This window comes from Enhydra lutris, unplaced genomic scaffold (assembly GCF_002288905.1).
Source record: "Enhydra lutris kenyoni isolate GAN:26980312 unplaced genomic scaffold, ASM228890v2 scaffoldscaffold39, whole genome shotgun sequence".
NCBI classification, from domain to species: domain Eukaryota; kingdom Metazoa; phylum Chordata; class Mammalia; order Carnivora; family Mustelidae; genus Enhydra; species Enhydra lutris.
The window spans coordinates 23,636,989-23,650,669 of NW_019154123.1; the positions used below are offsets into that span (position 1 = coordinate 23,636,989).

Here is a 13,681-nt window from a genome sequence, read left to right on the forward strand (position 1 = left end):
AAATGCTTGTGGCCTAGTCTTTTGCAAGGCTCTGAGAGTCACAGGGAAGTTATAAAAAATGCTGCTCTTAGAGTTTATATCTGGTCAAGGAAACAAAACATTCAAACAGAAAACACAGGAAAGAAGGTGCAGAGGAGCTTTCATATCCTGAATAGGTGGGCAATTATATATTGCACGGTAAAGAAATTTGTGGTAAAAGTTTATGTGGATTTTGAAGGGTAAGATTTAAAAAGAAACTCACTTCTGTATTACCCATAGCACTTAAAACTGGGATTTGCACAGATAGTCAAATAAACATTGATCAGTTAAATGATGGAAGAGAATAAGTCACAGGGAAAGGCAAGACAGAAAATTTTAGATTGTTTAGGGGGTAGTGAAGAATCTGGGTTAACTAGTAGAAAAGATTTGGTTCTAGTCAGCAGAAGCAAGTCTGAAAAAACAGTATCAGATGTTGGAAGGTCTTTGTGGCATTTTGTATTATTGTTCAAGATTTGCTGCTCCTGCCTTCCCTCTTGAAGTCAGACTTGCTCAGGTGACTTATTCTGGCCAATTAAGTGTGAGAAGTGAAATACATCACTTTCCAGTGGAGACTTTAAAACCAGTGCAAGCTTTGCCATGCTCTTGTGCCACTGTTCACCAAGGCAAACTGCAATTCTCGAATGGCTCCTCTGGCAGCCTGGGTCACCAATTGAGCGTCCCCAGCTGAGAATGACAACACAAATAGACTGAACAGTAATCTTTGCTGGGTTAGCTACTAAAAATTGGAAGTGTTTGTTACTGTATCGGACCTAATCTCTCTCCTAATTCTCTCTCTCTCCTAATTCACCTAATCTCTCCTAACCCTGATATGGAATTCTGATCTGATTTGTTCAGTTTTAACTTCCCAATAGACTCAAGCAGAGACTAGATAAAAGTGGTCTAAGATACAGTGGATATGATCTCTGTATTAGAAATAGTAAGACTTTAGTCACTTCTTAAGGATTCTCTGCCAGTTTGGTGGGGGTGGTGGTAGTGTATTTCATCTCTCCTACTTCATGACCTACTTATTATGGCAGCCCCCAAATTTTTTATTTTAAGGAAAATTTTATTTTAAGGAACAGTCAATTTGTACAGGGGGATAAGACCTTTTTAGAAAACTTAGAATCCTGATTTAGTGTCAAAAATGGGAATAATCGGGGACACCTGGGTGGCTCAGTTGGTTAAGCCCAAGTATCTATCTATCAAGAGGCAGGTGGAGGAATGGAAGGGCTGCAGGCTTTCTGGTGTCAGACAGTTCCGGGTTGGAACCCTTATTCAACTTGTTCCACTAGGCAGTGCCTGTGTGATCACAGCCCCTCATCTTCCCTGAGCCCCGTGCCCTTATCTGCACGATGCAGATAAAAACCTACTTTGTGGGGCACCTGGGTGGCTCAGTGGGTTAAGTCACTGCCTTCGGCTCAGGTCATGATCCCGGGGTCCTGGGATCGAGTCCCGCATCAGGCTCCTTGCTTGGCGGGGAGCCTGCTTCTCTCACTGCCTCTGCCTGCCTCTCTGCCTGCTTGTGTGTGCTCTCTCTCTCTGGCAAATAAAATAAAATCTTTTTAAAGAAATGGGAATAATCAGACCAGATATTGTGACCCACCACCTTCCAGATACAATTCTCTAGAGAAACCATAGAATTTAACCAGAGATGACATGGAGAAACCCTATCTCTCCTTAGCAAATGTCCCAAGTTCATTTCTAATGAGATAGCGAGGTGTGTAACAGAAATAGCATGGGCTTTGAAGCCAGAAAACCTTAGTGCAATTCACTTATTGAACTTCAATAAAGTAAGTTAGCTCTTCCTAAGCAGCAACTTAATATAAAAATAATAGTAATGCTGATTCTGCTGTACACCTTATTAGACTTCCCTCCCTCCACTCCCACTCAGAGGGATCCTTAGGGGCCTAATATTTTCAGTATACACAGATAAACATTCTCTCAGGCCCAGGCATGAACAGTATGAATCTCAGGCCCTAAGGCCCACTTTGTTTGGCTCAATATTAGAATGAATTTCCTCATTCCACTTCATCACCCTGGGGTCTAGGGGCTAAGACTAGAATGACAACATGCAGCCATTAACTGGTGCTGGCCAGGGAGAAGGCAGCCTGAATAGGTAGAGTTTACTAACCCTGAATACATTCCTGCTGCCCCACCCCCCATTCCCCTATCTACTACTTTCCTTTCCCAACAGGCAAGCACTTGTACACGAGCACCCCTGTATACATCCATTCATACGCATGTACACATCACCACAATTTTTGATTCTGAAAATAATTTTATTATTTTACAGTTGTTCAGGAAAGTTCCTGGGTTGCTATGACCAAGAATTTGGTCACCACAGAACAAAGGATCACAGCAGATCAATCAGTCCACCAGTTTTCACTCTTCTTTGGATGGTAAGAGCAGGCAGGGAACACATCATGTGCATAATAAGAAAATAACCAGCAGGAAAGGGTGGGGGAAGGGGAGGCAAGAACAGGCATAAAAGGAATTCAGTCCTGGCTGCCATTCTCAGGCTTAGATTTAGAAATTTTTTCTTCTCTATATTCACCCTCCACTTTCTTCAGCTCTCTGTTACCACAGAGGGCAGGTGACTACAGGCTGAGAAACAGGAATAACTGTCCCCAGTAGCAGAGTACCTAGATACCACCAGAAGCCAGGCATGGTCACCAGTGAGATCACCCCCGTGGCAGTCAGTGTCTCACCTAGGTCTAGCTCCAAGTATACCACTTTAGGGCTCACATTTGAGGCACGCCCAGATGACACAGGAATGACAAGAAGCTGATTCCCACTGTCCACAGCCAGTTCTTCCTTTCAATGAAGGGAAAGGCAGGGCCATTTACTACCTCAGTACTCATGGGATCAAGGGCATACACGATAGGATCTTATTCTAATAGTCCAGGACCACAGCTCTAACTCCAGTTATGTCTGAACAGCCAGGGAAGAAGACACTGTCCTACCCCGTGATCCGGCAGCCAAAACCTCTGGGGAGTTCTTCAGCTCACACCCTATTTTGCAAGAGACCTAACCAGCCATTCTATGAGCTACTGTTCCCCAGAATTTCGTTTATGGCAGGTCCACCTTCCCTCTGAAGCAGGAGGAAATGCAAGGTAAATGAAGCAAAGAAAGTACCAATGGAAATGATACTGGACCATAGATTATTAGGTTTATTAGAACCACCTTCTAAGCTGAGAGACATTCCTCAGCATTTTTTACAGGACCACAAAAAATCAGGGCCCTGCAAAATCTGAACAAATCCCAGGCTCAGAGACCAACTGTGTGGCCTCCTCAGATTACGCAGAAGTGTTGAGGCCTGGGCAGTAGAAGCAAGCAGACTCGCCGGTCCCTGCAGCTCTGCCCTGCGCTCACATCCACCTCTGTCTGTGCAGGCACTTTCTGTGGAGGGCTGGAGAGAGGACCTGTGAGTGGGAAGACCGTTCCACTACAACTGACAGTTTTGATGTTAGAGGAATTCCAAGTTCAGAGGGGAGAGGTCAAAAAGGTGAGAATTCAGTTTATAGATGGCCTGTGAAACACAGAATGAGCAGGACGTGAACCATCAGGAAGTAGATGGCGGCTAGCAGGGGCACTCGGGTCCGGGAATGACAGAGTGAACGCAGGACCCGCTTCCATCCAGCACCACTCCGGGTCTGAAAGAAAAATCTGAAAGTCAGAGAGTCTTATCCTACGGAGATATGTCCCTTTCCCTCCTCCAAACACTGGAGGAAAGAGGTATCCCGAGAGAAAGTCCCCGCAAGGTCACTCGGCCAGTTCCACTAGGTTCTGCCAACCTTCTATACCCTTCCTCTCTGAGATCCATCAGTGCCTGGACTTTCACCTCCCTTTTCCTTGGCCCCTTGCCCTCACGCAGCCAGCGCTTTGTGACAGTATATTCTCCTCTCTTTATGTTTCTCCCCTTCTTACCCTTCGACAAGTGCTGCCCGTAAGATCTATTAGCAGTGCCTGCTCCTGAGTGCCGCAGGAGCCAATGATGGGAGACCGAGCAGAGTCCCAGTCACTGTGCTCCAACCTGTGTTGAGAAAGAAAAGAGTCATGGCTTGGTTCACAGCACGGGCAGCTGCTCAGGTGAAGCTTTCCCCGTCATCTTGCCATGTGATGTAGCCCAAGAGACTTGCAGCAAAGGCTGCTCCCACAGCTCCTGCCCCCACACAAGCAGGGTGCAGGCTGAGTGGTTTCTTTCAGCAGCAGTAAAAGGTGAGGATAACTACTAGGAATGGATGCCTATTACATAAGAGATGCTGGATTGGGTGCTGTGCATACATTTAACCCTCAGGTTTGACGTTGGTGTTACTATCTTCAAAGTAAGGCTTAACGAGGTGAAATGTCTTGCCTGTGGTGGCACAGAAAGTAAGGGTAGAGCCAGAATTTAAAACCCAGGTTTGTCTCTAACCCTCGTGTTCTTTTTTTTCCAATATACCAGAGAAACACGCATTAAATTCTTTTTCATTTACTAAAGGCTGGTAGGCAAAGGCATCCAAGAAAGATTTTTGTGGGGTTCTTGGAATTAAACTAAATGGCAGCCTCTACTGTTTTCTTCTTCATTTTTGGCTGATTTGTTTAATACTGGAACTTCTCCACTTAATGAAGCAGCTGCCCTATCCACTCAATGGTTTCTCACAAAAACACAAACTGTATCAAAGGGGCTGCAGGTAACACAGCATATCTGATCAAACATTTGCCTGTAGGGATGTACTTTTTAATTGTGCTAGGGAGGGTGGAACTCTTCACGCCTCCATATAAAGGAAGGGATGTCCATTAGCCTAACATTCTTGGACTCTCTTTGCAGGTCACAGAGTTTTCTCCTGGAGAGAAAGAATACCTTAATCTGATTTGTGAGTCTGGAAGGAGAAACTGAGGGAGCACAGCCTCGTTCCCTCCTGCCAGTTTCCCTTTGAGAGCCAGGCTGACCGCACTGTATACCTTCTGTGTCTGTTCCTCTGGATGGTAAGCTTTTGGGGGGTAGCCATGACCAGGGACAGCACATCTGGCATGATGTGGGTCAGTATGTCAACTATACTATACCTAGCCTATAGGCTAGGCCAAGGACAAATGAAATGTCTATAAATATTGGTTAGAATATTTGGCTGCTTTTAAATAAGTTCACTGAGTTGCATATACACTACAGAGTCCATGTGACTGAAGCTCTAACACAAGAATGGCAGTATGGGGCCCAGGCAGGCAACACGTGATTGGCTGCCTATATTTGCATTCTGCACCAGGGCCAAAGAGGACACCACAGAGGGGCTAAGGCTGGATTAAAGCGGCTTGTCTTGACCCCAAACACACTGCAGCACTCATCTCAAAATGAGAATTAGATCCTAATAACTCTCAAGCCTGGTCCCTATACACGGCGTAATCAGAATGGATCAGAAGCAAACAGAGGCTATCCCCCGCAGCCCTTTACCGCCGGATCTGCTCCTCTGCCACAGAAAGGGCAGTCTCAGCAGCCACTCTTTGGTCTCGTTCTTCTTCTAGCAGCTTCCTCAGTTCGTTCATCTCCTGTTTAGTGTTGCACAGCTGCTGCTGGGCTTCCGAAAAACTTCAAACGAAAGGACAAAAACAGCGTCAGTAGATGGCAGGACACAGTTTCTGATACAAGGGATTCCAAGTCTTCATAAGGTTATAAAGCAGAAAAATGTCTAGAAGTTTGTACAAACACAAAAAATAGAAAAAGGAAAAGATTTTAAAAAGGAACATTTTAAAAGCATAACTGTTGAAATAAGCTGCAGGAAATGCCTTAAGAGATTTTAGGGATTGACTGCCTATCTTTCATTTGAATACCATAGGGATTAATGGGGTGTGTGTGTGTGTGTCTGTGTGTGTCTCTGTGCTGGTGCATTGCTTTTGCTTTATATACTCTTCAACTTTACAAATTTATTAAATTGTTACTATTTAATCCTCACATCAATCCTGTAAGGCTGATAAAAAGACATATTAAATCCACACACTGGGCTCCACATCCATCTAGACGGTGGCCCATTTCTGTACACACAGTGCACGTGCCAAGGCTGTGGGCCGCTCCCCTACCTTAGCTGTGGCTCCCTCGGTTCTTCAGGATCACTCTTCCTGTGAGCTCCATTCTTTTCCTGGGGAGCTCCTGGAGCAACATCCATATTCAGTGGCCCCTAGGAGAATAAGTTTAGTCTTTTGGTGATGAAAGCACTTAAGAAACTGCGTGGGCAAAATGAGAACACACTGAAGACCTGAGTGAATGAGACACCTCAGAGAGGAACAGTTCCACGTGTCATCCTCTTCAAGTGCAGAGTCAGAAACGAGAATCTTCTGCTCTAGGAGATTAACCTCCAACCTAAAACTCTAGATTAGATTTGGTCCCCAGATTCTCGTTTTTTAATCTCTCCTCTTAAAAGCTGAAAGGCTTACCACTTAAAAGCTTATCTGCTTTCTTCTGGCAGAGGCTCATGCATTTTCCAGAAGCTGCTGTGATCCTTCTCTTGTTGGATTCCCCCTCCCAAACCACCTCCTCCTTCCCTGGCCTATTCATCTCTGTAACAATTCTCACTCCCAGTCTCCTGCTCTACCCTGTCAACAGCCCCGCCTCTTTTGTTTCCCAGGGCCAAATCTTCCTATAGCTTTCTTATGTCATAAAGCAAAATCCACAGTCTTAGCGTCAGAGTTCCAAAAGCCTCAGTCACCACTGTTTCCCATTCACTTTTTGATTTCTCTCCCACCATTTCACTGATGTTTTTCCTTCTCATCCCCCTTCACTCTTTGATTTTTCTAGGCCTTATTCCCATCTCAGCAAATGCTCTCCTCTTCTCTCTGACTTTCCTCCATCACACCTAATTAATCAGCCTACAGCACCAGCCTCTTCTGTGCTGCTCTTTATGTTTTACCATTGCACTCAATCTCTTAACACCTTCCCCAGCCTCTCGCCAGTTTCTTGCTCACCGTTTGCAGCTCCTGGACCTGCTTCTCCAAGACTGCGCAGTGATTAAAAAGCTCAGTATAGTGCTGCTGGTTCTCACGAAGACTCTGACTGGTATCGCAGAGCTGAATTGAAAGGGTATTTTTCTCTTCGAGCAGTTGAGAGAACTGAAACAGAGGAAACAAGCAGTGCTTCAGAAGACGCTCCTGAATTTCAAATTTCTAATTGTTTTTAATATAAGACCTTTATTTCAATAATGGTAACACCAGCATTGTGTGTTCCTTCTATGTAAGGAAACTCAGAATTTCCAACCAAAAGGGAAAACAATTCTGGAGGAGTAGTAGGAAACTTTATTTGTGGTGCATAGTACACCGACTGGGAAACCAGAAGGCAGAACCCCACAAGCAATCCAAGGGCACAAACTATCCTAGGTATGTAAAAGGAGAAAGCATGGGTCCAAGATGAAGTTCCTAACAAAGGACTTAGAAGTCTATCTGAGACAGACCTGTCACCTAGAAATTCGTACAGCCTTAGTACTGGGCAGACTCTTCAATACTATAGAGTTACAAGTTACCAGGAAAGTAGAAAAAGAAATTACAATATGTGGGTGGGGGAAGGGGAAACAGAAGAAACCCTAAATCACCTGCGTATGTGTAAGAAACTACACTGGGTACAGCACACAGTGTAGACACACTCTCACAGGTGGAAATACTATAATCACTCAAAACAGGACCTTCCTTTACTACCTGAGTAACATCAGGGTTTGTCACTTCCTGACTAAGCAGCCCAGGCCATCTCTCACCATGTCAAAAACAGAAGATTATTTTTTTATATTGAGTGAAAAATTTACCCATTGTAGCTCCTACCCAGTGATTTGAATTCAGTCCTCTAATGACATCACTTGTAGACTGTCAAGTTTCAAGTTCTAGTTATGATCAACATCTGGAAACATTAACATCCATAGAGATGTCTCTCCGAAGTACCTACTACAGGATTGTATGCGTTATGTGAAGGGGAACTGGTATAACTGGATGCATGTTCAATCTTTTTGTAAGTATTCTGGGTTAATATTTGTGTAAAAAAGTTGATGTAGGTTGCTGGAGGGGAGATGGGTGGGGATGGGGTAACTGGGTGATGGGCATTAAGGAGGGCACTGATGTAATGAACACTGGGTGTTCGATGCAACTAGTGATGAATCTCTAAATTCTACCTCTGAAACAAATAATACACTATATGTTCACTAACTTGAATTAAAAATTTTTTTTTAAAAAGTTGACTCAATGTTCAGAGAGAAGAAGATACATTTTTCTAGATACTCTGACTGACTGGGAAGGACATTTGTTGTATACAGAAAACCAGAATAAGAACCCCCCATGGGGGGCGGGGCACCTGGATGGCTCAGTGGGTTAAGCCTCTGCCTTCAGCTTGGGTTGTGATCTCGGAGTCCTGGGATGGAGCCCCGCATCGGGTTCTCTGCTCGGCGGAGAGCCTGCTTCCCTCTCTCTCTGCCTGCCTCTCTGCCTACTTGTGATCTCTGTCTGTCAAATGAATAAATAAAATTTTTATAAAAAAAAAAAAAAGAAGAAGAAGAAGAAATCCCCATGGGGATGCCTGGCTGGCTCAGTGAGTTAAGCCTCTGCCTTCGACTCAGGTCGCGCAGGGGGGACCTGTTTCTCCCTCTCCATCTGTCCCTCCCTCACGCTCCTGCTCTCTCTTTCTCTCTCTCTCTCTCTCATTCTCACTAAAGTAAATAAATAAAATTTTTCAAGAAAGAAAAAAATTAATACACATGGGATAACAAAAATATTTGCATAGCCGAATAAAAAATCAGAATGAATAAACTTACTTCTGAAGAAAAATTGACAAACAAATGACAAACGAAAAAGAAATGAGCAGTGACCTGTCCAACATCATGTGGCTAACAGATGACAGACCAGGGCTCAAGCATGGTTCTTGCTTCCAAGTTTAGAGCTCTACCTACTCCGAGATGGCATCCCAACTGAAGGTTCAGCAAGGGCAGTGAAGCAGGTTATGGGTTTTGGACGGGAGTATGAGCAGTTAGTAAAGAAAAGAATATAAATGTTTGAGAAGCAATACTAATCTTAAGACAGGTAGATGACAGCTACTGGGTTCTGAGAGAGTAATATGATCTCCTAACAAAAGTTAATTTTCCTGGCCACCAAATGTTACCAAAAAAAACAAAAATAAACAACCCCAAAACAAAAGCAAAAACAATCTCTCAGTATTGAAAAATACAAAACTATTTTTCTTTTACAAATCTAGAGGAGAAAGGATAGCTCTGTAAAGCTCATTGGAAGCAAAATCCCCTTAACTGGAGAAATCTAATTGCTTATAAGCCACCCTCATCTAAGCCACCTTTTATACTATTTGCATTACTCTGTTTCGGATTAGACAGATCCTAATAGTTTAGGTGTTGGCAAACAATGATACAGAGTCTACTACATTTTTTTGGAAACAAGGTTTTATTGGAATATGACCGCTCTATTTGTTTATGCACCGCCTACGGCTGCTTTTGTGACACAACCACAAAGCTGAAAGTAGTAATAGGGCGGCATAGCCTATAGACCAAAAATACTTACCATCGGGCCTTTAAGGGAGAGTTTGCTGACCTCTGTTCTAGCTCATGAACTGTTGTGCTTCATCATAACTACATTTGAAAACAGAATAGGAGGGACTAACCTAGACTGCATTATATCAATAGTCACTCCTTTAACGTTTTTAAGTTTTAGGTTACAAGTTTTTAAGTTTGTATTACATACAGACCTCCAACCATGCTGGCAGAAATATATATATACAGTCTGAGCATCCACAGAAAGAATTAGGGCATGGTTTGGAGAGGAACATTCTATGCTAATAGTCCATCTATAACAATCCCATTCTACGGCCCAAGAAGCAATTCTCCTAATTAGCTGGGACCCATTTAGAGTGAGGCTCTAAGCTCATTAGATGATATGCTCCATGAGGGGCTGCTATGTATACTAATATATGGCCAAGCCCACAGAAGGCAAGTAATAGTTATTTGCTTGATGAATGAATGAATGAATGAATGGATGGATGACACTAGTGATAGAGATGCCTAAAGAACTCTTTCACACCCAGAATCATAGTGACCCAAAGTAGTATTCACATACTTTAAGTGACATATATATAGTATATCTCAAAAAAGCTGTTAAAGAAAACATAACTTTATGAGCCAGAACCTAATATATAAATACATAAAACTAAAAGTTTCCCAAAACTAGACTGTTTACTATACATTACATAATTCCTACATATTTCTAATCTCTTTTATTTTGTTTTGTAAAAACATTACTTGCACTACTTGCAACAGTCCCAAACTGGAAAAACCCTGAAGTCCTTTAACAGCAGAATAGAGAAACTATGGTATATGCCTACAGTGCAATGCTACATAGCATGAGAATGGAAAAAATCATACTAACTACAAAACCATGGATGAATCTCACACTATAAATGAAGTAACGTAAGACAGAAGATATGATTCCACGCATCTGTAGTTCTAATGGTGTAGTAGTAAATAGAAAAGGACATGAAGGACTTCTGGGGTTCTGGTATGTTCTGATTCTTTCTTTTTTTTTTTTTTTTTTTAATATGTTCTGATTCTTGATCTAGGTGCTGGTTATACAGGTGCCTTCACTTTGTGAAAATATGCTGTGTATTTATGATTTGTATGCTTTTTATATGTTTTACTTCAATAAAACATTTACATTAAAAGATTTTTAGTTTCTACCCACTAAAATGACCTCCTCATCTACTAATAGCCCTAAATCTCAGGTTAAAAGAGATTAATTATTAAAAGACAAATGCCCAGAGTAATTTACAGTGATTTTCAGGAGAGAAAATGTAACAAGGCTGAGATAGGATCTAATTATGGAAAGAATGAGAACTGTATAGAGAAGCTGCTCTGGGGCCCCTTGAAAACTCCCAGACAATTATCCCAATAAAGGGTCTACAGTTTTATCTGTTCATTTGGATCAACAAACCTATTTTTAAAGATTTTTTTTTTTTTTTTTTTTTTATTTGACAGAGAGAAATCACAAGTAAGCAGGGAGGCAGGCAGAGAGAGAGGAGGAAGCAGGCTCCCCGCCGAGCAGAAAGCCTGATGCGGGGCTCGAACCCAGGACCCGGGATCATGACCTGAGCCGAAGGCAGCGGCCCAACCCACTGAGCCACCCAGGCGCCCCAACAAACCTATTTTTAAAAATATAAATTTTTCTGCCAAAGTTAATAGTGTTTATCAGCTTCTGATACTTCAATGTCAATTAGCTAAATTATAACATCTAATACCTTCTACATAAGCTAGGTACCATGCTTTTCCAAATATGTTATCATATTTATCTCAGAATGACCTCCTCCTAATACCTTAGGCAAATTACTTAATACCTCTGGGCCTTAGTTTCCCTATCTGTGATACAGCCTACCTATCTTTACCATTTCTGGATCACAGATCCCTTGGTGAACTGATGAGTTCTCATGATGATAAACTTAAACTCACACACCCCCATACACACAAAAATTTGTATATAAATTTTTGGACATTTATAGCTTTCCTAACAGCCAATTTTTGTACTCTGGAGCCTAAATGACCTTTTAAATCCCTTCTCATTCTAACAGAATATTAATATAGTGTAATAATATATTATATATACCTATAGATATAATAATATAGTAACATAGCTGGGTTCCTCTGAAGAAGGTAGAACTAGGGAGGTGCCACTCGATAATACTTTGACTGGTCAGAGAGCAACAGGGAGTATAATCATTTGTAAATGGGTAGGGGAGGAGAGGCAGTGAAGGAAGAAGAGAAGCCAGAGAATGAATGAGGAGAGAGAACAGAGATGTGAGAAGGCATCCAAGAATAATTTTCTTTAATCATGCTTTGGTGAGATTGGCTCTAGGGACGAGATGGCAAAGTGGCTTTTCCATATAGAAATACATCCCAGGGGTATTACACGTAACTGGTGAACTGCTGAACACTACATCTGAAACTAATGTTGTATTAAGTGTTGGCTAATTTAATTTAAATTAAAAAAAATTAAGAATAAAAAATTTAAGGGATGCCTGGGTGGCTCAGTTGGTTAAGCATCTGCCTTCAGCTCAGGTCTAGATCCCAGGGTCCTGGCATCAAGTCCCCCACTGGGCTCCTTCCTCAACAGGGAGCCTGCTTCTCTCTCTGCCTCCTGCTTATATGCTCTCTCTCTTTCTGACAATGAAATAAAAAATACTTTAAAAAATCTTTAAGAAATTTTTTTTAAAAATTAGGAAAGGAAAAAGAAAAGAAAAGAAAAGAAAAGAAAAGGAAGGGGAAATAAAGAAAGAAAGACAGACATCCCATCTCTCCCACTATGCTTCCTTAGAGTGTGTGGATGGGCATGGCTGGGATTTGGGAAAAAGATGGCTTCTTTAGTTAAAGAACATTAGACACCAGTGAGGAAGCCTACAAACGAAGTGAAATGAAGAACAGACCTCTCACTTCTATCCCTGCTATCTAATCACATCTGAAAAGCTTTCTTCCTCCTTCCTGAGACATTTTGTTGTTGCACACTGGTGAGAAACAGAGAGGAAGGTGTTGGGAGGATTTGTAGGGAGATACCTTAATATTACTAACAAGGAGTACAATGCTGGAGAGCAAGTCTTCCTAAAAGAGTTGGATTTTTCTTTTTCTTTTTACTGAACAGATTTCTTCAAATCATTCCCAAGGATGCTCCAAGGATGAGGGAAAGGAAATGGCCCTCTGTCCAAAGCCTTGGGGTGAGCAACCCAGACTCCCAAGAAAAGTAAATGTTCTGCATCCTGAAATATGCTACAGCTACAAATTAGGCTTAATCAGTTTCTACTTACCTCCCAGCTTCTGGTCATAGAAATAAGAAGCTGAATTCCAGTCTAGCAGGAAACACTTACCTTGCTGTTTAGTTGCTGAATTCTTAATTCTTTTTGGTGAATTTCCTTTAGGCTGTCATTGAGCTGAGTCCTAAGAAGTTCTGTCTCATAAACTAGGTTTTGTGATCCATCTAGAGATGCTGATGTCTCTGGGGATGCCTGCCAGGGTAAAAACACTGATGAGATTCCCTCCTAATGCTATTCATGCTTAATCCCTTCCCTCCATGAACTCTGTCCACCTCACAGAAGTCACAAGACAGCTTGCCTAAGAGTGGCAGATGGACGTTTGGCTTGCAGGAAGCTGATGCTTCCTGAGTGGTGGTTACCTCCGAGTAGCAACCAGCACTGAAATTACCCACCTGTCTTTGGTACTGTACTTTGAGGGCCTCAGTCTGGGAGGAAGGAGATCTCAATTCCCTCATAAGATTCTGCAGATGACTGAGCTGCTGATCTTTATCTGAGATAGCCATAAGGTACTGCTCCTTCATTCTCCTCTCCTGGGTTTCCCAGGAGCTCTTTTCCACCCTACAAAACACATAAAATAATCAAAGGCAAAAAAATACTTGTGATACAGAGATGAATAATTACATATTCAAAACAGTATTATGGGGGCGCCTGGGTGGCTCAGTGGGTTAAGCCTCTGCCTTCAGCTCAGGTCATGATCTCAGGGTCCTGGGATCGAGTCCCACATCCGGCTCTCTGCTCAGCGGGGAGCCTGCTTCCCCCTCTCTCTCCGCCTGCCTCTCTGTCTACTTGTGATCTCTCTCTCTCTGTGTCATATAAATAAAATCTTAAAAAAAAAAAAAACAGTATTATGGGCTGTAGAAATTTAGT

The 13,681-nt window shown here is 42.4% G+C and overlaps 1 protein-coding gene across 1 annotated transcript in view; it reads right to left on the reverse strand.

The window, feature by feature from the left end:
* Nucleotides 1–3,162: 3,162 nt before the first annotated feature.
* LOC111154986 (golgin B1) overlaps nucleotides 3,163–13,681 on the reverse strand; it is a 107,761-nt gene continuing 97,242 nt past the window's right edge. The window contains exons 16-22 of the mRNA XM_022514957.1: nucleotides 13,207–13,372; nucleotides 12,869–13,006; nucleotides 6,952–7,095; nucleotides 6,070–6,167; nucleotides 5,447–5,581; nucleotides 3,946–4,051; nucleotides 3,163–3,671 (exon numbers count right to left, since the gene is read on the reverse strand). Coding sequence (XP_022370665.1) covers nucleotides 3,537–3,671; nucleotides 3,946–4,051; nucleotides 5,447–5,581; nucleotides 6,070–6,167; nucleotides 6,952–7,095; nucleotides 12,869–13,006; nucleotides 13,207–13,372 — 922 coding nt within the window. The 3' untranslated portion in view covers nucleotides 3,163–3,536. The remainder of the gene's footprint in view (nucleotides 3,672–3,945; nucleotides 4,052–5,446; nucleotides 5,582–6,069; nucleotides 6,168–6,951; nucleotides 7,096–12,868; nucleotides 13,007–13,206; nucleotides 13,373–13,681) is intronic.